At 38.8% G+C, this 22,611-nt stretch overlaps 1 protein-coding gene across 1 annotated transcript in view; it reads right to left on the bottom strand.

The window, feature by feature from the left end:
- The window catches only part of ITFG1 (integrin alpha FG-GAP repeat containing 1), a 313,498-nt gene that overhangs the window by 277,533 nt on the left and 13,354 nt on the right, over positions 1-22,611 (bottom strand). Inside the window, exon 6 of the mRNA XM_006062755.3 lies at positions 5,700-5,794. Coding sequence (XP_006062817.3) covers positions 5,700-5,794 — 95 coding nt within the window. The remainder of the gene's footprint in view (positions 1-5,699; positions 5,795-22,611) is intronic.

A 22,611-nucleotide genomic window follows, 5' to 3' on the forward strand; every position in this document is an offset into this window, starting at 1 on the left:
ATGAACTGAAACAAAAAGCAACACCTGGGAAGTATTCTCAACTAAAAAGAGACTGATTCTGATCAAGACTCCAAATCTAATCACTGGCTTATAGGAAATAACAGATGACATTATCATATTAGCATATTAACACCATGAGAACAGAGTTGGCATAATCCAACTTTGAAACTGAATTTTCAAAATTCAACTTTGAAAAATTCTGTTTCTTCTTTGTATGTATGAACCTGATGCAAATAAATGACTCACTGGAAAAGACCCTGATGCTGGGAAAGATTGAAGGCAGGAGGAGAAGGGAATGACAAAGAATGAGATGGTTGGATGGCATCACAGAAGCAACAGACATGAGTTTGAGTAGGCTCTGGGAGTTGGTGATGGACAGGGAAGCCTGGCGTGCTGCAATCCATGGGGTTGCAAAGAGTTGGACACGACTGAGCGATTGAATTGACTGACTGATGTACCTTGTTTACCTAATTTGATAAACAACATTTAGGAGAGCATTAGGGCATTTTGAATAGTGATTACGTATTTGATATTAACAGAATTAAGTTTGGCCTTGGGAGTACAAAATGAAGCATGGTAAAGGCTAACAGAGTTTTGCCAAGAGAATGCACTGGTCATAGCAAACACTCTTCTCCAACAACCCAAGAGACAACTCTACACATGAACATCACCAGATGGACAATACTGAAATCAGACTGATTACACTCTTTGCAGCCAAAGATGGAGAAGCTATACACAGTCAGCAGAAACAAGACCTGGAGCTGACTGTGGCTCAGATCATGAAGTCTTAATTGCAAAATTCAGGTTTAAATTGAAGAAAGTAGGGAAAACCACTAGGTCTTTCAGGTATAAACTAAATCAAATCCCTTATGATTATACTGCGGAGGTCATGAACAGATTCAAGAGATGAGAACTGGCAGAAAGAGTGCTTAAGCAACTATGGAAGTTCATAACATTGCAAAGGAAAAAGTCACGTTTCATTCCAATCTCAAAGAAAAGCAATATTAAAGAATGTTCAAACTACTGTACAATTGTACTCATTTCACATGGAGCAAGGTTATGCTCAAAATCCTTCAAGGTAAGATTTAACAGTAAATGAACCGAGGACATACAGATGTAAAAGCTGGGTTTAGAAAAGGCAAAGGAACCAGATGTCAAATTGCTAACATTCACTAGATCATGGAAAAAGCAAGAGAATTCCAGAAAACATTTACTTCTGCTTTATTGACTATGCCAAAGCCTTTGACTGTGTGGATCATAACAAACTGTGGAAAATTCTTCAAGAGATGGGAATTCCAGATCTCCTTGCCTGTCTTCTGAGAAACCTGTATTCAGGTCAAGAAGCAAGAGTTAGAACCAGACATGAAACAACACCGGGAAAGGATTATGACAAGGCTGTACATTGCCACCTTGCTTATTTAACTTCTCTGAATGCAGTAGCCACCACAGTCAAATAAAGAGTCCAAAATGCAGCACTTGGATGAAATCTCAAAAAGATAGAATGCTCTCCGTTTGTTTCCAAGGCAAACCATTCAATATCATGGTAATCCAAGTCTATGCCCTGACCAATAACGCTGAAGAAGCTGAAGTTGAACAGTTCTATGAAGATGTACAAGACCTTCTAGAACTAACCCAAAAAATGTCCTTTTCATTGTATGGGACTGGAATGCAAAAGTAGGAAGTCAAGAAACACCTGGAGTAACAGGTAAATTTGGCCTTGGGGTACAGAATGAAGCAGGGCAAAGGCTAATAGAGTTTTTCTAAGAGAACACACTGGTCATAGAAGACATCCTCTTCCAACAACACAAGTGAAGACTCTACACATGGATATCACCAGATGGTCAACACTGAAATCAGATTGATTATATTCTTTGCAGCCAAAGATGGAGAAGCTCTATACAGTCAGCAAAAACAAGACAGGGAGCTGACTGTGGCTCAGATCATGAACTCCTTATAGCCAAATTCAGACTGAAATTGAAGAAAGTGGAGAAAACTACTATACCATTCAGGTATGACCTAAATCAAATCCCTTTTGACTATACAGTAGAAGTGAGAAATAGATTTAAGGGACTAGATCTGGTAGACAGAGTGCCTGATGAACTATGGACGGAGGTTCATGACATTGTACAGGAGACAAGAATCAAGACCATCCCCAAGAAAAAGAAATGCCAAAAAGGAAAATGGCTGTCCGAGGAGGCCTTACAAATAGCTGTGAAAAGAAGGGAAGTGAAAAGCAAAGGAAAAAAAGAAAGATATACCCATCTGAATGCAGAGTTCTAAAGAATACCAAGGAGAGATAAAAAAGCCTTCCACAGCAATCAATGCAAAGATATAGAGGAAAACAACAGAATGGGAAAGACTAGAGATCTCTTCAAGAAAATTAGAGATATCAAGGGAACATTTCATGCAAAGATGGGCTCAATAAAGGACAGAAATGGTAGAGACCTAACAGAAGCAGAAGATATTAAGAAGTGGCAAGAATACACAGAAGAACTGTACAAAAAAGATCTTCACGACCCAGATAATCACAATGGTGTGATCGCTCACCTAGAGCTAAACATCCTGGAATATGAAGTCAAGTGGGCCTTAGGAAGAATCACTATAAACAAAGCTAGTGGAGGTGATGGAATTCCAGTGGAGCTATTTCAAATCCTGAAAGATGATGCTGTGAAGTGCTGCACTCAATATGCCAGCAAATTTGGAAAACTCAGCAGTGGCCACAGGACTGGAAAAGGTCAGTTTTCATTCCAATCCCAAAGAAAGGCAATGCCAAAGAATGCTCAAACTATCACACAATTGCACTCATCTCACATGCTAGTAAAGTCATGCTCAAAATCCTCCAAGCCAGGCTTCAGCCACATCTGAACCATGAACTTCCAGATGTTCAAGCTGGTTTTAGAAAAGGCAGAGGAACCAGAGATCAAATTGCCAACATCTGCTGGATCATCGAAAAAGCAAGAGAGTTCCAGAAAAACATCTATTTCTGCTTTATTGACTATGCCAAAGCCTTTGACTGTGTGGATCACAATAAACTGTGGGAAATTCTGAAAGAGATGGAAATACCAGACCACCTGACCTGCCTCTTGAGAAATCTGTATGCAGGTTAGGAAGCAACAGTTAGAACTGGACATGGAACAACAGACTGGTTCCAAATAGGAAAAGGAGTACATCAAGGCTGTATATTGTCACTCTGGTTATTTAACCTACATGCAGATTACATCATGAGAAACACTGGGCTGGAGGAAGCACAAGCTGGAATCAAGATTGCCGGGAGAAATATCAATAACCTTAGATATGCAGATGACACAACCCTTATAGCAGAAAGTGATGAAGAACTAAAGAGTCTCTTGATGAAAGTGAAAGAAGAGAGTGAAAAAGTTGGCTTAAAGCTCAACATTCAGAAAATGAAGATCATGGCCTCTGGTCCCATTACTTCATGGCAAATAGATGGTAAAACAAGTCAGCAAATAGTGGCTGACTTGATATTCCTGTGCTCCAAAATCACTGCAGATGATGATTGTAGCCATGAAACTAAAAGACGCTTACTCCTTGGAAGGAAAGTTATGACCAACCTAGATAGCATATTCAAAAGCAGAGACATTACTTTGCCAACAAAGGTCCATCTAGTCAAGGCTATGGTTTTTCCAGTGGTCATGTATGGATGGGAGACTTGGATGGTGAAGAAAGCTGAGCACCAAAGAATTGATGCTTTTGAACTGTGGTGTTGGAGAAGATTCTTGAAAGGCCCCTGGACTTCAAGGAGATCCAACCAGTCCATCCTAAAGGAGATCAGTCCTGGATGTTCACTGAAAGGACTGATGCTGAAGCTGAAACTCCAATACCTGGCCACCTGATGCAAAGAGTTGACTCATTGGAAAAGATCCTGATGCTGGGAGGGACTGGGGGCAGGAGGGAAGGGGACCACAGAGGATAAGATGGCTGGATGGCATCACTGACTCGATGGACATGAGTTGAGTGAACTCCGGGAGTTGGTGATGGACAAGGAGGCCTGGCGTGCTGCGGTTCATGGGGTCGCAAAGAGTCGGACACGACTGAGGGACTAAACTGAACTGATGAAGAGTGCGTCATGTGAAATGTCGGGCTGGATGACTCACAAGCTGCAATCAAGATTGACAGGAGAAATATCAACAACCTCAGATATGCAGATATCACTCTAATAGCAAAATCCTAGAGGAACTAGAGTCTCTTGATGAGAGTGAAAAAGGAGAGCTAAACAGCTGGCTTAAAATTCAACATTCAAAAAACTAAGATCATCACATCCAGTCCTACCACTTCATGGCAAATAGAAATGCAAAAAGTGGAAGCAGTAAAGGTTTTCTTTTCTTGGGCTCAAAATCAGGGCAGATGGTGAATGCAACCACAAAATTAAAAGACTCTTGCTCCTTGGAGAGAAAGATATGACAAATCTAGACAGCATATTAAAAAACAGAGACATCACTTTGCTGACAAACATCTGCATAGTCAAAGCTATGGTTTTCCCAGTAGTCCTGTACGGATGTGCGAGTTGGACCATAAAGAAGGCTGAATGCTAAAGAACTGATGCTGTTGAACTGTGGTTCTGGTGAAGACTGTTGAGAGTCCCTTGGACTATAAGGAGATCAAATCAGTTAATCCTAAAGGAAATCAACCTTCAACATTCATTGGAAGGAATGATGCTAAAGCTAAAGCTCCAATACTTTGGCCACCTGATGCAAAGAGCTGATTCACTGGAAAAGACCCTGGTGCTGGAAAAGATTGAGGGCAGGAATAGGAGGGGGTGATACAGAATGAAATGGCTGAATGGCATTATCGACTCCATGGACATGAATCTGACCAAACCCTGGGAGACAGTGGAGTACAGAAGAGCCTGCCCTGCTGCAGTGTAAGGAGTCTCAAGGCATAGCGACTTAGAACTTAGTGACTGAACAACAAAAATTAAGAGAATTTTGTTCATTTTTTTTTTTAAGTTCGAAAATGATCTTGTGGTTGTTAAAAATTAACAACCTGTCTTAGTGGCTCAGACAGGAAAGAGTCTGTCTGCAATGCAGGAGATACAGGTTTGATCCCTGTGTCAAGAAGATCCTCTGTAGAAGAGAATGGCTACCCACTCCAGTATTCTTACCTGGAGAATTCCATGGACAGAGGAGCCTGGTGGCTACAGCCCACATCGTTGCAAAGAGTTGGACATGACTACAGATTGAAATATTTATAAATGAAATGATAAAATGTTTGAGATGATAAATTTATTTAGGCGGGAGGGGCTCATGGGTGATTATACAAATGAAACAGGATTAGCCATATGCTGATTATTGTTGAAGCTAGGTGATGATTAAATATGTGTGTATCATACTATTCTGCCTACTTTTCTGTGTTCAACATTTTTCATAATAAAAATGAAAAACAATCTTTGCAATTTTTAATATATAAGCTATATATTTTTCTCATACTTAAATATACAGCATTTATTAGTCAAAAATTCAAATTTTTATATGATTAACAAACAGCAAAAAATAACTACAGGTATATTTTATTACATCCAGTACTTTTTACATTTTCCTGGTATCACTGACTTCCTTGTACCCTTTTCATATTTTGGTTTCAATGTTCAATTCAACAGAAAATGTTTACTAGGAACACAGCAAACATCTCACCATTTTTTGGCATCCAAAAAGACATTTTTACATTTATGTGCAACTCACCTGCTGTAAAATCTTCAGTCAGATCAATGAATGCATGAGAATGTGGAATTCGCATTTTGTTTCTAGTGGTCAATGCAGGATGCCATGATAAATTTCTAAAAAAAAAGAAAAAAAATTTTTTTTCCTTAGGCTAAACAGCAAATGAGTACTGCTTTAAAACAAAAATTTCTGCAAGCGAGATATTTTAAAAATGTATTTATTCTTAGTTTCTTTATATACTCTAAACTTTACTCCTTTGAAGTGCACAATTTAGTGGTTTTAGAGTATGTTCACCATGTGTAGTATGTGTAGCCATCACCACAATCTAATTTCAAAACATTTTTTTGTTACTGTGTTTAACTGTTGATCGGCATCTGACTTGTTTCCTCTCTGGGCTAGTAAAAGTAAATGTTGTTATGAATATTCATGTACAAGTTTTTCTGTGGACATACACATATATTTTTGATTTTTCTGAGTATACCTAAGAGTAGAATTCCTGAGTCACATGGCAATTCCATACTTTCTGAAGAACTGTCAAACCATTTTCCAAAGTGGCTTCATCACCCAGCATTCTCACTAGCCATGTATGGGTGTTGCAAGATCTCCATTCCACCGTAAACACTTATTACTGTCCCTTCCTCTTATTATAGGTATCCTGAAAGATTCTTATGGTTTTGATTTCTATTTTCCTGATGTTAGTGATGTTCACCATGTTTTCATGTGCTTAATGGCCATTTGTACATCTTTGGAGAAATGTCTAATCAAATTCTTTGCCTATTTTTGAGCATGTTTTCATGTGCTTACTGGACAGCTGTATCTCTCTGGAGAAATGTCTAATCAAATTCTGTGCCTATTTTTAAATTGAGTAACTTATTGCTTAGAGCTATAAGAATTCTTTATGTAGACTAGATCCTAGATCTTTATCTGGTGCATGATTTGACAATATTTTCTCCCAATCTGTACACTGTCTTTTCAGTCTCTTGACAGTGTCCTATGCTGTATAAAATCTTTTTATTTTGATATATCCAATTCATCCAATTTAACTTGTGTAGCTTTTTACTTTTACTACCAGGTATAAGAATCCATTTCCAAATGCTTTTTCCTGAGGGTTTTATAGTTTCAGCTCTTACATTTATTACTATCTTTAATTCTTGAAGTGTAAGAAAAGTAACTTGATATTTTCATGAGTGATACTTTCCCAAGACTGTGGAGAATGATAATTATCTTTTAAAAATATTAATTCCAAAGTTTTGAGCCACAGAAAAGAATGAGTTTAGATCTCCTACCTCATACCATATTCTAAAAATTAACTCAAATGAGTCAAAATGCTAAAAGAAATAGGAACTCTTAAACATTGGTAGTGGAACTACAAAATGGTCTTTAGTCAATGGAAAAAAGTTTGGCAGTTCTTCAAAAGGTCAGACACTGAATTGCCATTTGACTCTGCATTTCTATATCTAGGTATCTACCCATAGGAATTGAAAAAGAGGTATTCAAACCAATACTGATACATGAATGATCTCAGTAGCACCGAATATCCACCAATGGATGAATGGATAAACAAACTGTCATAGCCATACAATGAAAATAATATCTAGTCATAAAAACAACCAGAGTGTTGATAAATGGTACAATATGGATGGACTTTTAAAACATGCTATGTGATAGAAACTAAACTCAAAAGGTCATATCTTTTATGATTTTGTTTATATGAAATGCCCGTAATAAATACAAATTCTGGAGACAGAAAGCAGATTAGTGGTTACTAAGTGTGGGCGTAAAGGGGAAAGGGAGCGTGAGTGCTCAGTGGATACAGGGTTTTCTTTTGGAGAGATGAAAAGCCATGGAAACCAGGTGATGGTTGCACAACATTGTAAATGTTCTAAACATCACTAAACTGTACACAATAATGGTTACCTTTAATAATGTGATGTGAATTTTACCTCACTAAAAAACCAACAGTGCAAAATTTACATATACCCTTCTTTACATTTCTCCAATGTTAACATCTAATATAACCTTAGTACATTTGTCAAAATCAGGAAGGTCACACTTGTAGACTATTGGGAACTATAAAAAGAAGAGCAAGTTTAAACAAAATCATGCCCCCATAATTCCCCATCAATGAAGAATATTCCAATGTCAAAGGCATTCCCATTGGTCAAGGCTCTAAATAAATCAGCTTCCTCCAAAAGGTCTTTACTCTTCTGTTTCATTATTATATGTTTCTCCACTAACAGTACTTTGGTTTGGATCAAAGTTATAGAGAAACTCTCTGAGAGTGTATCCAAGGTATCCTGATTTCATGGTTTGAATTGATGCCTAACCAGGACCCGGCTCCCAAACACTCGTTGAACTGAACTGTAGTCTCAAGTGGCATGTCCTATTCTTCTCTACTTCTAGTGAGAAGTTGCTCTTTTTTCACAGTACTATGTTCCAGTCCAACACAGACGCACAGACAAGCTGCCTCTGAAGAGCAATTAAAAGGTATTTAAGTCCACCTTAATTGTCAACCCAATATCCGATTAAGGAGACAGCAAACAAGGTTCACCTGTGAATTTAGTTTTGCCATGTTTGGAAAATGGAAATAATTGGACAATTTCTTATTTGCAGGTGGAATCAGGAGGAAAGTATAAGCATTCAACAGGAGAATATTTTCTCTATGCAAAGAGTCTGTGTTGGACAAACAGTAACTTCTTCCCAATAAACTTCTTCTACATTCTTTTTAAGTACATACTCATGGTTTGTTCACTTCAGTCGCTCAGTCATGTCAGACTCTTTGCGACCCCATGAATCGCAGCACGCCAGGCATCCCCGTCCATCACTAACTCCCGGAGTTTACCCAAACTCATGTCCATCGAGTCAGTGATGCCATTCAGCCACCTCATCCTCTGTTGTCCCCTTCTCCTCCTGCCCCCAATCCTTCCCAGCATCAGGGTCTTTTCCAATGAGTCAACTCTTCGCATGAGGTGGCCTAAGTATTGGAGTTTCAGCTTCAGCATCAGTCCTTCCAATGAACACCCAGGACTGATCTCCTTTAGGATGGATTGGTTGGATCTCCTTGCAGTTCAAGGGACTCTCAAGAGTCTTCTCCAACACCACAGTTTAAAAGCATCAATTCTTTGCCATCAGCTTTCTTCACAGCACAACTCTCACATCCATACATGACCACAGGAAAAACCAAAGCCTTGACTAGACGGACCTTTGTTGGCAAAGTAATGTCTCTGCCTTTTAAATGCTGTCTAGGTTGGTCACAACCTTCCTTCCAAGGAGTAAGCATCTTTTAATTTCATGGCTGCAATCACCAACTGCAGTGATTTTGGAGCTCCAAAAAATAAGTCTGATACTGTTTCCCCATCTATTTCCCATGAAGTGATGGGACCAGATGCCATGATCTTCGTTTTCTGAATGTTGAGCTTTAAGCCAACTTTTTCACTCTCCTCTTTCACTTTCACCAAAAGGCTTTTTAATTCCTCTTCACTTTCTGCCATAAGGGTGGTGTCATCTGCATATCTGAGGTTATTGATATTTCTCCTGGCAATCTTGATCCAGCTTGTGCTTCATCCAGCCCAGCATTTCTCATGATGTACTCTGCATATAAGTTAAATAAGCAAGGTGACAATATACAGCCTTGACATACTCCTTTTCTTTTCCTATTTGGAACCAGTCTGTTGTTCCATGTTCAGTTCTAACTGTTGCTTCCTGACCTGCATAGCGATTTCTCAAGAGGCAGGTGAAGTGGTCTGGTATTCCCATTTCTTTAAGAATTTTCCAGAGTTTCGGTGGTCCACACAATCAAAGGCTTTGGCACAGTCAATAAAGCAGTACTAGATGTTTTTCTGGAACTCTCTTGCTTTTGATGATTCAATGGATGTTGGCAATTTGATCTCTGGCTCCTCTGCCTTCTAAATACAACTTGAATACCTGGAAGTTTACGATTTACATACTGCTGAAGCTTGGCTTGGAGAATTTTGAGCATTACTTTACTGGCGTGTGAGATGAGTGCAACTGTGCGGTAGTTTTAGCATTCTTTGGCATTGCCTTTGGGATTGGAATGAAAACTGATCTTTTCCAGTCCTGTGGCCACTGCTGAGTTTTTCAAATTTGCTGGCATATTGAGTGCAGCACTTTCACAGCATCATCTTTCAGGATTTGAAAAAGCTCAACTGAAATTTCATCATGTCCATTAGCTTTGTTCTTAGTGATGCTTCCAAAGGCCCACTTGACTTTGCATTCTAGGGTGGCCAGCTCTAGGTGAGTGATCACACCGTTGTGAATATCTGGGTCATGAAGATCTCTTTTGTATAGTTCTTCTGTGTATTCTTGCCACTTCTTCTTAGTATCTTCTGATTCTGTTAGGTCCATACCATTTCTGTCCTTTATTGAGCCCATCTTTGCATGAAATGTTCCATTGGTATCTCTAGTTTTATTGAAGAGATCTCTAGACTTTTCCATTCTACTGTTTTCCTCTGTTTCTTTGCACTGATTGCTGAGGAAGGCTTTCTTATCTCTCCTTGCTATTTTTTGGAACTCTGCATTCAAATGGGTGTATCTTTCCTTTTCTCCTCTGCTTTTCTCTTCTCTTTTATTCACCGCTATTTGTAAGGCTTTCTTAGACAACAATTTTGCCTTTTTGAATTTCTTTTCCTTGGGGATGGTCTTGATCCCTGTCTCCTGTACAATGTCACAAACCTCATTCCATAGTTCATCAGGCACTCTATCTATCAGATCTAGGCCCTTAAATCTATCTCTCACTGCCACTGTATAATCATAAGGGATTTGATCTAGGTCATACCTGAATGGTCTAGTGGTTTTCCCTACTTTCTTCAATGTCAGTCTGAATTTGGCAATAAGGAGTTCATGGTCTGAGCCACAGTCAGCTCCTGGTCTTGTTTTTGCTGACTGTATAGAGCTTCTCCATCTTTGGCTGCAAAGAATATAATCAGTCTGATTTCAGTGTTGACCATCTGGTGATTTCCATGTGTAGAGACTTCTCTTGTGTTGTTGGAAGAGGGTGTTTGTTATGACCAGTGCATTTTCTTGGCAAAACTCTATTAGTCTTTGCCCTGCTTCATTCCATATTCCAAGGCCAAATTTGGCTGTTACTCCAGGTGTTTCTTGACTTCCTCCTTTTGCATTCCAGTCCCCTATAATGAAAAGGACATCTTTTTTGGGTGTTAGTTCTAAAAGGTCTTGTAGGTCTTCATAGAACCGTTCAACTTCAGCTTCTTCAGCGTTACTGGTTGGGGCACAGACTTCGATTACTGTGATACTGAATGGTTTGCCTTGGAAACGAACAGAGATCATTCTGTCGTTTTTGAGATTGCATCCAAGTACTGCATTTCGGACTCTTCTGTTGACTATGATGGCTACTGCATTTCTTCTAAGGATTCTTGCCCACAGTAGTCGATATAATGGTTATTGAGTTAAATTCACCTATTCTAGTCCATCCTAGTGCGCTGATTCCTAAAATGTCAATGTTCACTCTTGCCATCTCCTGTTTGACCACTTCCAATTTGCCTTGATTCATTTCACTTTCATGCATTGGAGAAGGAAATGGCAACCCACTCCAGTGTTCTTGCCTGGAGAATCCCAGGGACAGGGGAGCCTGGTGGGCTGCCATCTATGGGGTTGCACAGAGTTGGACACGACTGAAGTGACTTAGCAGCAGCAGCAGCATGGACGTAACAACATTCCAGGTTCCTATGCAATATTGCTCTTTATAGCATAGGACTTTACTTCCATCACCGATCACATCCACATCTGAGTGTTGTTTTTCCTTTGTCTCTGCATTCTTTCTAGAGTTATTTCTTCACTTATCTGCAGCAGCATACTGGGCACCTATCGACCTGGGGAGTTCATCTTTCAGTGTCATCTCTTTTTGTCTTTTTATACTGTTCTAATTACATTAAAAAATATCAGACTCAGGCTACACAGTCTATGAAAAATTTAACATAAAGTCATTTCAGAAGAGTTTTCTCAGGTTCCCAACAAGCTTGTAAATATAGGCCAAAAGGGAATTAAGAAAACACAACTTTTACATAGATGAGCTCTATGAGGCTAATCATGTGGCTGTTTCTAATTAAAACACAAACAGCTATTGATTTAATTTATCACAGAATTTTTCATAGGTTTGCTTTGAAATAAGTTATACCTAGAATTTTGGAAAACCTCAATTACTAATTTTTGACATTTTGTCCTAGGAGCTATTTAACAAAACATACATTTCAAATGAAGAATCTAGAGTAACGATACAGCAAACAGTATAAAATGGCAGACTATGGGCCAATGCAGATTAAAGATATATTTTATTTGACCTACACATTATTTTAATAAGTTTGAATTCAGAAGTATAACAAATTAAAAATCACATTTCAAATAAAAATTAAGATTTCCAGCTTCTTTTGAAATATAAAGTCTGGCAACCAACTGGTCCTTTTCAGACATAGCGAGTGCCTGGGGGCAGGTCAAGGTTCAGCCTTTCCAAACTGTTCACTCACTTTGGTTTCCTTCTGGGTCCCATCAGACATTTGAGTTTGCAACCCCTACTGAAACATCAACTGTAATATTGCTATCTTGAACATTTCAAATCAATATTAAAGTTCCTGACGGTATTTTAAATTTTATACTTTTTACATTAATATCTCTTAAAAGGCAGTTAGCAGGTCCTTATAGTTTATTTTATCTATAAGTGTCTATTTTACAAATAGTGTCTATTTACCATTCTGATGACTTATCAAACCTAAGTGGGAGAGAGAGAAAGAGCTTCTGTTTCTTTTGTGGTACATTTTAAGATTACTGAAAACTGTATCTGCAGTTGTTTAACAGAATTAAATGTTTTAAAAATTTAAGTAGCTGAAAATAAAATTCATTTCTCCTCTTGCCTTTAATGCTGCTTTTTGTATACAACATAGTTTTTCACTAAGAGACAGATAATAGGAAACTTCCCGGGTGGCTCAGTGGAAAAGAATCCACCTGCTAAAGCAGGAAACACAGGTTCAACACTTTGTCTGGGAAGATTCCACATGCTGCTTGAGCCTGTGTCTAGAGCCCAGGAACCACAACTACTGAGCCCACATGCCACAACTTTCAAAGCCCATGTGCCCTAGAGCCCAGGCTCCACAAAAAGCCAAGCTGCCACAATAAGAAGCCCATGTACTGCACCTAGAGAATAGCCCCTGCTGGCAGCAACTAGAAAAAACCTGCACAGCAACAGAAACCCAGCACAGTAAAAACAAAACAACAACAACAAAAAAGCAGACACCATATTTTTAAAGCAACTATACCCATATAAACTATAATTTCCTCAACTCCATTTGAAGGGCAAGGTCACAGATGCAAACTGCTCTGATGACAAAGGAAAAAAACAGCAGAGATGAAAAAGTGGGCAGTTCTGAGGGCCAAGATGAATCTATCTGTTAAGATGTCTCAACCTGTGTAGAAAATTTCAGTTATTTGTCCCCCACCCTCCTCCCTGCCATCGCCACACAGGAAACATAATTATGTCAAAGTGTTCATTTCTGGGCATCATCACCCTCAATTTCAAAGAATAGCATTTGTCAAAGAATGAATTTAAATGTAATTAATGTCAACTGTAGCTTTTAGTTGCCTATAGTAACAGCTCTTAGAAATGACTGCTAATCCACCCACTTTTCAACGATCAGGTTATACTGAATTGTTTTATGATACTCGGGTAAAAGCAGTTACTAGGGGATGGCTCTACTGTCAGTATGGGTCTAGTACACTTCTCTAAGCTGCCTAGTCCAGCCGTTTTAAAACATTTTTGCTCAAACAGATTCTAAGAGAATTTGGAAAAACCTGACGGCTCAGCAGGTAAAGAGTCTGCCTGCAATGCAAGAGACACAGGAGATGGAGCTTCGATCCCTCGGTCGGGAAGGTCCCCTGGAGGAGGAAATGGCAAGCTGCTCCAAGATTCTTGCCTGGAAAATTTCATGGACAGAGGAGCCTGGCAGTCTACCATCCAAAGGGTCGCAAAGACTCGTACAGGAACGACTGAGCAACTAAACACAAATATATCCCTTAATACATTTAAGCTCATTTCTAAGAAAGCAATGTAAATATTTTCATTGTCTTAAATATATTCCCAGGTCAAGAGACATAAGAGACGTGGGTTTGATCCCTGGTTTGGGACGATTCCCTGGAGGAGGAAATGGCACTCTATTTCAGTATTCTTGCTAAGAGAATCCCATGTTTAGAGAACCCTGGCAAACTATAATACAAGGAGTTGCAAAGAATCAGACAAAACTGAATATCTGAGCCACAAATAGCTACAAAATATGTAAATACTTGAATCTGTTAGAATTATTGATATTTTTAAAATAAAATGATTATCAGTTCAGTTCAGTCGCTCAGTCGTATCCAACTCTTCGCAACCCCATGAATCGCAGCACGCCAGGCCTCCCTGTCCATCATGAAACTCCGGGAGTTCACTCAGACTCACGTCCATCGAGTCAGTGATGCCATCCAGCCATCTCATCCTTTGCCGTCCCCTTCTCCTCCTGCTTCCAATCCCTCCCAGCATCAGTCTTTTCCAATGAGTCAACTCTTTGCATGAGGTGGCCAAAGTACTGGAGTTTCAGCTTCAGAATCATTCCCTCCAAAGAAATCCCAGGGCTGATCTCCTTCAGAATGGACTAGTTGGATCTCCTTGCAGTCCAAGGGACTCTCAAGAGTCTTCTCCAACACCACAGTTCAAAAGCATCAATTCTTTGGCGCTCAGCTTTCTTCACAGTCCAACTCTCACATCAATACATGACCACAGGAAAAACCATAGCCTTGACTAGACGGACCTTTGTTGGCAAAGTAATGTCTCTGCTTTTCAATATGCTATTTAGGTTGGTCATAACTTTCCTTCCAAGGAGTAAGAGTCTTTTAATTTCATGGCTGCAGTCACCATCTGCAGTGATTTTGGACCCCCCAAAATAAAGTCTGACACTGTTTCCACTGTTTCCCCATCGATTTCCCATGAAGTGATGGGACCGGATGCCATGATCTTCGTTTTCTGAATGTTGAGCTTTAAGCCAACTTTTTCATTCTCCTCTTTCACTTTCATCAAGAGGCGTTTGAGTTCCTCTTCACTTTCTGCCATAAGGGTGGTGTCACCTGCATATCTGAGGTTTTTGATATTTCTCTTGGCAATCTTGATTCCAGCTTGTGTTTCTTCCAGTCCAGCATTTCTCATGAGTTAAATAAGCAGGGTGATAATATACAGCCTTAACGTACTCCCTTTCCTATTTGGAACCAGTCTGTTGTTCCATGTCCAGTTCTAACTGTTGCTTCCTGACCTGCATACAGATTTCTCAAGAGGCAGGTCAGGTGGTCTGGTATTCCCATCTCTTTCAGAATTTTCCACAGTTTATTATGATCCACATAGTCAAAGGCTTTGGCATAGTCAATTATGCAGAAACAGATGTTTTTCTGGAACTCTCTTGCTTTTTCCATGATCCAGCGGATGTTGGCAATTTGATTTCTGGTTCCTCTGCCTTTTCTAAAACCATATCTTGTGGAACAAAACAGCCCCGAAATAAACCTACATACTGACAGTCAATTAATCAAAGACAAAAGAAAAAGTAAAAGTCTCTCTGTCATGTCTGACTCTGAGATAGATGTACTGAATAGACATTTTTCCAAAGAGAAAATGCAGATGGACAAAAGGCACATGAAAAGATGCTCAAAATTGCTAATTATCAGAGAAATGTAAATCAAAACTATAATGAGACATCACCTCACGCCTGTCAGAATAGTTATCATCAACAAGAAAAGAAATAACAAATGTGGGTGAGGATGTGCAGAAAAGGGAAGCCTAGCACACTGCTGGTAGAAATGTAAATTGGTATAGCCACTGTGAAAAACAGTATGGAGGTTTCTCAAATATTAAAAACAGAGTTGGGCCTCCCTGGTGGCTCAGTGGTGAAAAACCTGCCTGCCAATGCAGAACACATGGGTTTGATTCCTGATCTGCAAAGATTCCACGTGTCATGGAGCAGCTGGGCCTCTGTGCCCCAGCTACTGAGCCTGTGCTCTAGAGCCCAAGAGCCACAACTACTGAAGTTCGAGCACCTAGAGCCTGTGCTCCACAACAAGAGAGACCGCGGCAGGGAAGCCCACACACCACAACTAGAGAGTAGCCCCGTTCACTACACCTAGAGAAAAGCCTGCACAGCCAAAAATAAATAAACACATACATAAAATTTATTAACTTGTATATTATCATATATAAATAGAGCACCAGTCCAGATTTGATGCATGACACAGGGTGCTCAGGGCTGGTGCACTGGGATGACCCAGAGGGATGGGGATCAGGATGGGGAACACATGTAAACCCATGGCTGATTCATATCAATGTATGGCAAAAACCACTACAATATTGTGAAATAATTAGCCTCCAACTAAAATAAACAAAATAAATTTAAAAAATTATAAAGAAATAAAAATAGAGCTACCATATAATCCAGCAATTCCACCCCTAGATATATATATCTTAAAAAAATAAAAACACTAATTCAAAAAGATACATGTTCATAACAGCATTACTTACAAAAGCCAAGACATGCAATCAACCCAAGTGTCTAACAGATGAACAGATAAAGATATGATCTATGTTATGTGTGCTTGTGTGTGTGATAGAGGTATACACACATAACCACATATACTCACAATGGAATACTTACTTATCTATAAAAGGCAAAACTTAAGAGAACATTATGCTAAGTAAAATGTGTTAGAAAAGATAAACACTGTAAGATATCACTAGTATATGGAACTTAAAAAATACAAGAAACTAGTGAATATAATAAAAAACAAGGAGGTTGGCTCACAAATATAACAGAGAACAAACTAGTGGTTACCAGTGGGGAGTGGAAAGGAGGAGGGACAATACAGTGGCAAGGGAGTAAGAGATAGAAACTATTAAGTATAAAGTGAAGATATATTATACAACACAGGGAATAGAGCCAATACTTTATAATAACAATAAATGGCATATAACACTTAAAATTGTGAATCACTATATTGTACATGTGTAACCTATACTGTATAGCAATTAAACTTCAATAAAAAAAATAAAAATGATTATCCTTAAAAATGCATTCCATGGAATATGGAATATAGATACCATACTGACTGCTACCCACCATCATCCACACATACCCATAAATCACATAAAAAAACTCCTCTTCCCTTTATCCTTGAGCTTGTACTTTAAATTTTCTTACAAAATTTTACGATGATGTAAAATGTTTTTATATCTGGTGTTCTCAGTGATCACTCTATCATGTCTCTCCAAGAAATGTACATCTTCAAATTGGTATTTAAATTGGCTTCATGTATCCAGGTGTTTTAAAAAAATTCTCCTTGAGGTTATTTTAAGTACTACTGTAAAACTGATGAAAATGCACATGCTTTGATAGTTTCTTAAAGGTAAAACTTTACTGGAAATCCATTTTTTGAAGAGATGAATGGAGTTTTAAAATATTAGTTTCAGTTCACTTCAGTTGCTCAGTCCTGTCTGACTCTTTGTGACTCCATGAACCGCAGCACGCCAGGCCTCTCTGTCCATCACTAACTCCCGGAGTTCACCCAAACTCATGTGCATCGAGTCAGTGATGCCATGCAGCCATCTCATCCTCTGTCGTCCCCTTCTCCTCCTGCCCCCAGTCCCTCCCAGCATCAGGGTCTTTTCCAATGAGTCAGCTCTTCGCATCAGGTGGCCAAAGTCTCCTTTAGGATGGTCTCCTTTAGGATGGACCGGTTGGATCTCCTTGCAGTCCAAGGGACTCTCAAGAGTCTTTTCCAACACCACAGTTCAAAAGCATCAATTCTTCAGCACTCAGCTTTCTTCACAGTCCAACTCTCACATCCATACATGACCACTAGAAAAACCATAGCCTTGACTAGACGGACCTTTGTTGGCAAAGTAAAATCTCTGCTTTTTAATATGCTGTCTAGGTTGGTCATAACTTTCCTTCCAAGGAGTAAGCGTCTTTTAATTTCATGGCTGCAATCACCAACTGCAGTGATTTTGGAGCTCCAAAAAATCAAGTCTGACACTATTTCCCCATCTATTTCCCATGAAGTGATGGGACCAGATGCCATGATCTTTGTTTTCTGAATGTTGAGCTTTACGCCAACTTTTTCACTCTTCACTTTCACTTTCATCAAAAGGCTTTTTAGTTCCTCTTCACTTTCTGCCATAAGGGTGGTGTCATCTGCATATCTGAGGTTATTGATATTTCTCCCGGCAATCTTGATTCCAGCTTGTGCTTCATGCAGCCCAGCGTTTTTCATGATGTACTCTGCATGTAAATTAAATAAGCAGGGTGACAATATACAGCCTAGACATACTTGTTTTCCTATTTGGAACCAGTCTGTTGTTCCATGTCCAGTTCTAACTGTTGCTTCCTGACCTGCATATAGGTTTCTCAAGAGGCAGGTCAGGTGGTCTGGTAGTCCCATCTCTTTCAGAATTTTACTTATCTTTAAATAGCATGACATTGCTAAAATGAGACAGTATAAAGTCTATATTTTATAGACAGTATAAAGTCTATAAAGACTATAAAGTCTATATTCAGCATAAAGTCTATATTTTTTTCATCTTTATTGGATACAGATATTAAGAAATCTTGTTCATCTGTGTTCATTACAACCTCCCTGGAAATTTAATATTAAACTTAATTTTTTTAGGTATGATAAATACATTGTGATTATGTATTTTTTAAACATCTTTATTTTTTAGGGGTATACACATAAATATTTATAGATTAAAAAATGTCAGGGGAGGGAGTGAGAGAGGGGAATGAAGGAAAAGTTATGAAGGAAATAAGACTGGGCAATAGTTGCTGAGTTTAGTTGGTATATTACTTGCAAATTCACTGTCCATATGCTCCACCTTTCAATATGTTTAAATTTTTCCATAAGAAAAGTAAAAAAAAAAAAATTAGAGCTGCTGATTTACCTTATTCAACTTATGGAAAATGTTTGCCGTAAGATACAACTAACAAATCCAGTCCTCACTGTCAAAACAATCTCCAAATGAAGGTTATTTTGTGTTAAGAGTTTGATCTCTTTTTTTCAATTAAAATAAATGTGTTAACACGTGTTTTAAGGAATAATGTAAAAACTGCTGAGAAAAGTACACATATATTATAGGAAAGATTACTAAAAGCAGTCAAGATGAAAACAAGGTAATTTTGATAAAATTGATTTAACAACTTTCATAACAGGTTATAAGACAGTAAAGTAACATGTTGTTTATCTTTAATGAACTTAAAGCAATGCAATGTGAAGTACAGCTAAAATAATTTATAATATAGTAGTATGATAAAAATGTATTAGTTGATTAAATGTATGTGAATACTGAACTCTGGAATCTGGCTTTTGGAGTAATTAAATAAAAGTAATCCGTCCATTCTAAAGGAGATCAGGCCTGGGTGTTCTTTGGAAGGAATGATGCTAAAGTTGAAACTCCAGTACTTTGGCCACCTCATGCAAAGAGGTGACTCATTGGAAAAGACCCTGATGCTGGGAGGGACTAGGGGCAGGAGGAAAAAGGGACGACAGAGGATGAGATGGCTGGGTGGAATCACCAACTCAATGGACATGAGTTTGAGTGAACTCCGGGAGCTGGTGATGGACAGGGAGTCCTGGTGTGCTGTGATTCATGGGGTTGCAAAGAGTCATACATGACTGAACAACTGAACTGAATCATAAAAATGAGAAATAATACCATTTATTTCTTATTTCTTTAGACATACCACATTTCCCCCTATGAGTTTAATAAGGGAAAAAGGTATACACTACAAAAAATTATTTCACTCATGAAACCAACATGTAAGCTTATTTTCTATCAATACAAGAAAGAAAAGAATAAACGTTTCATAAGACAAAATAAGATATCTGACTTTAAATGGAATTTTCTTGATATGATTTGATAAAATAGATTTTAGCTACTGTTACAACAAATGGGTACCAAAAATGAAATAAATTATATAAAAGTTTTATCCATAGGTTTAGTGGCCCTTGAGAACATTCCAGTCACACCTGAAACAATCATTGTCATGATCCAAAACTACATTGGCATGAAAAGTACCTTCTTTCCATTTAATTATGTGTTTTAGAGACAAAGTACTAAGAATAGCTAAAAGGTTGGCTTTGCTGAAATTGGCGTTTCTTATGGATACTCTCGGAGAAGGCAATGGCACCCCACTCCAGTACTCTTGCCTGGAAAATCCCATGGACTGAGGAGCCTGGTAGGCTGCAGTCCATAGGGTTGCTAAGAGTCGGACACGACTGAGCGATTTCACTTTCACTTTTCACTTTCATGCACTGGAGAAGGAAATGGCAACCCACTCCAGTGTTCTTGCCTGGAGAATCCCAGGGACGGGGAGCCTGGTGGGCTGCCGTCTATTGGGGTCACACAGAGTCGGACACAACTGAAGTGACTTAGCAGCAGCAGCAGCATGGATACTCTTTGCTATGCTTCCCAGGACCCTCTCTCAGTAATTATTAGATTCTTTGACAGTAGTAAGGGAATGGAGGAGGCCAAGTTATTTAACAAAAGCTGTCATACTCCCACAACCCTTCTCTAGCAGCCTGAGTTCAGAACATCTTAAATGTGGATCAAAGTGCTCTTTTTGCTACCAAGCTTCATCTGAAGGTATTATGAAAGAGGAAAATCTGGAGATTCTATTAGTTTACTGTATCTGTATTTGGTGCTCTATAGGTTTTTACTCCCCTGGAAATGTACCATTTGTGAGATTTAGGAAGGGTAAGGAATACGGTGTGCTAAGTCATTTCAGTTGTGTCTGACTCTTTGTGACCCTATGGACCGTAGTCAGCCAGGCTCCTCTTACCATGGGATTCTCCAGGCAAGAATATTGGAGTGGGTTGCCATGCCCTCCTCCATGGGATCTTCCCAACCCAGAGATCAAACCCATGTCTCCTGAGGTTTCTGCACTGTAGGTGGTTTCTCTACTGCTGAGCCACCAGGGAAGCCTCAAGGAATATGGCATTCTTATATGAAAGAGAAGAAAGTTATTGTGATAATGGGTACATACTCAGGCTCATCAATTTTAGGTAGGAGTGCCTATGAAACCTGAGGATCTAACTGTTTAAATGATCTGTGTTTGCAAGTTCCTTTGCAAGTCTTCACTTATCATAAAAGTAAATAAACACAGCCCACTATACTGTGTTTCCAAAGATGGCCACAGTATTTCCTATCCCACATACTCTTGTACATTTCAATTAAGACGTGCTCACATCAAAAGGTAGAGTCCATAATCCTCAAATTCCCTAGAATATTAGCTAGTTCTTTGATTAGAATGCAGCAGTGATGCTGTTTTACTGCTAGGATTGGGCCTTAAAGAGATCTCCAGCTTCTGTCTATACCGCTTGTATTGCTCCTTCTTGGAAAACAACCACTATGCTATGAGGAATTCTAAGCTAACCATGCTGGAGCACCACCAAGGCCCCCCTGTAATGAGAACAATGGTAATGGCTGTACATAACTGAAGGCAAGAATACAAACTTGGAAGACCAAGAGCACAATCTTGGAAGACCAAGATTCAAATGCCAAATCTGCCATTTATTTATATATTGCGATGGTCACTCATCCTTTGAATTATCTGGCTCCTTGAGCTACATAGCTATCTGTTGTGAGAAAAACATGAGACAGTTCATGCAAACTGCCAACTCCAGAGTTACTAAGTAGTTATTTAAAAATACAAATAGGCTTGTTTGAGATTTTCTTTCTTCTCATTGCTCCCCATGCAACCCCAAGCCTTACAGAGCACAATAAGTTGTACAACCTGAAGTATGCCTCCTCAGGAGGGGCATGGTGCGCAGTCAGATACATGAGAGAAGAGTGGGAAAAGAAGCATCTCTGGAGAACAGAATTACTCTGGTAAATAATTGATGGGTTATTCATTCACTCTTGGACCTCTATGAGAATCAAAGGTGTGGGACGGACCAGATAAATCTTAAGGACCTCTAAGAAACAGCATCTTACATTCGTAAAAGAGAACGTGGAGATTTCTTTGAGCCATATCCTTACTTTATCCAAAAGTTCCTACCTCCATAGGGTAATATTATACCTGACAGAAATCCTAGGTCAGGGAAACGGAAGAGTTGGAAGTCTGAGGAGAACCACAGGCTCCCATCTCTACTCAGGACTACTACGGAACTCAGGGAACTGCATGAAGCTCAGAGCCTAGGCCTCCAGACTGTTAAAAACCAAGTACCTATAGGGCATTATCAACAGCATATGCATACTTAAATCATGCAACAGGATGCTAATGAAAGAGGACTTAACCTGCAGTTTCAGGAATTACAAATTATTTTGATTCATTTTAACCTAAATTTGAAATGATAATATATACCAAGCTTACTCAAAATTTGCTCTATACATAAGCTGCTCTAACTGTGCTCGTTACATATGCAAAAAGTAATAAGTAAAAGAAAATGCTTTCATCTCAAAGAAGGAAACACATTTTTTGATATATGCTAATAGAAATATGTTGAATTCAAAACATTTTTAAATTCATCAATATTCATGAACTATTATTGTTGAATTTACTCGCACAGGAACTCAAAAGAAGCTCTTTTTCTGAAAGATTACTACAAAGGAAACACATCTAAAAAATGTAACATTTAACTAAAAACAGTGAGTAAATTTTAAGACTAACATCTTAAATTCACTTAGAAGAAATCAAAAGTTCACTTAACACACAACACTGCCAACCAGAACATAAAACAAAGCAGTATGATCAATCACCAGGGAATCAGGGGTCATTTAACTGACTCCCCAAAGCTTCTGATAGGACTCCAGGAAATAAAATTATGGACCCTTCAGTAACATGCCACTGGAAATAATGACAGCATGTACAATTCTAAGGCATCAGGCTAAAGCTCTTCACTA

Source organism: Bubalus bubalis, chromosome 18, assembly GCF_019923935.1.
Source record: "Bubalus bubalis isolate 160015118507 breed Murrah chromosome 18, NDDB_SH_1, whole genome shotgun sequence".
NCBI lineage: Eukaryota > Metazoa > Chordata > Mammalia > Artiodactyla > Bovidae > Bubalus > Bubalus bubalis.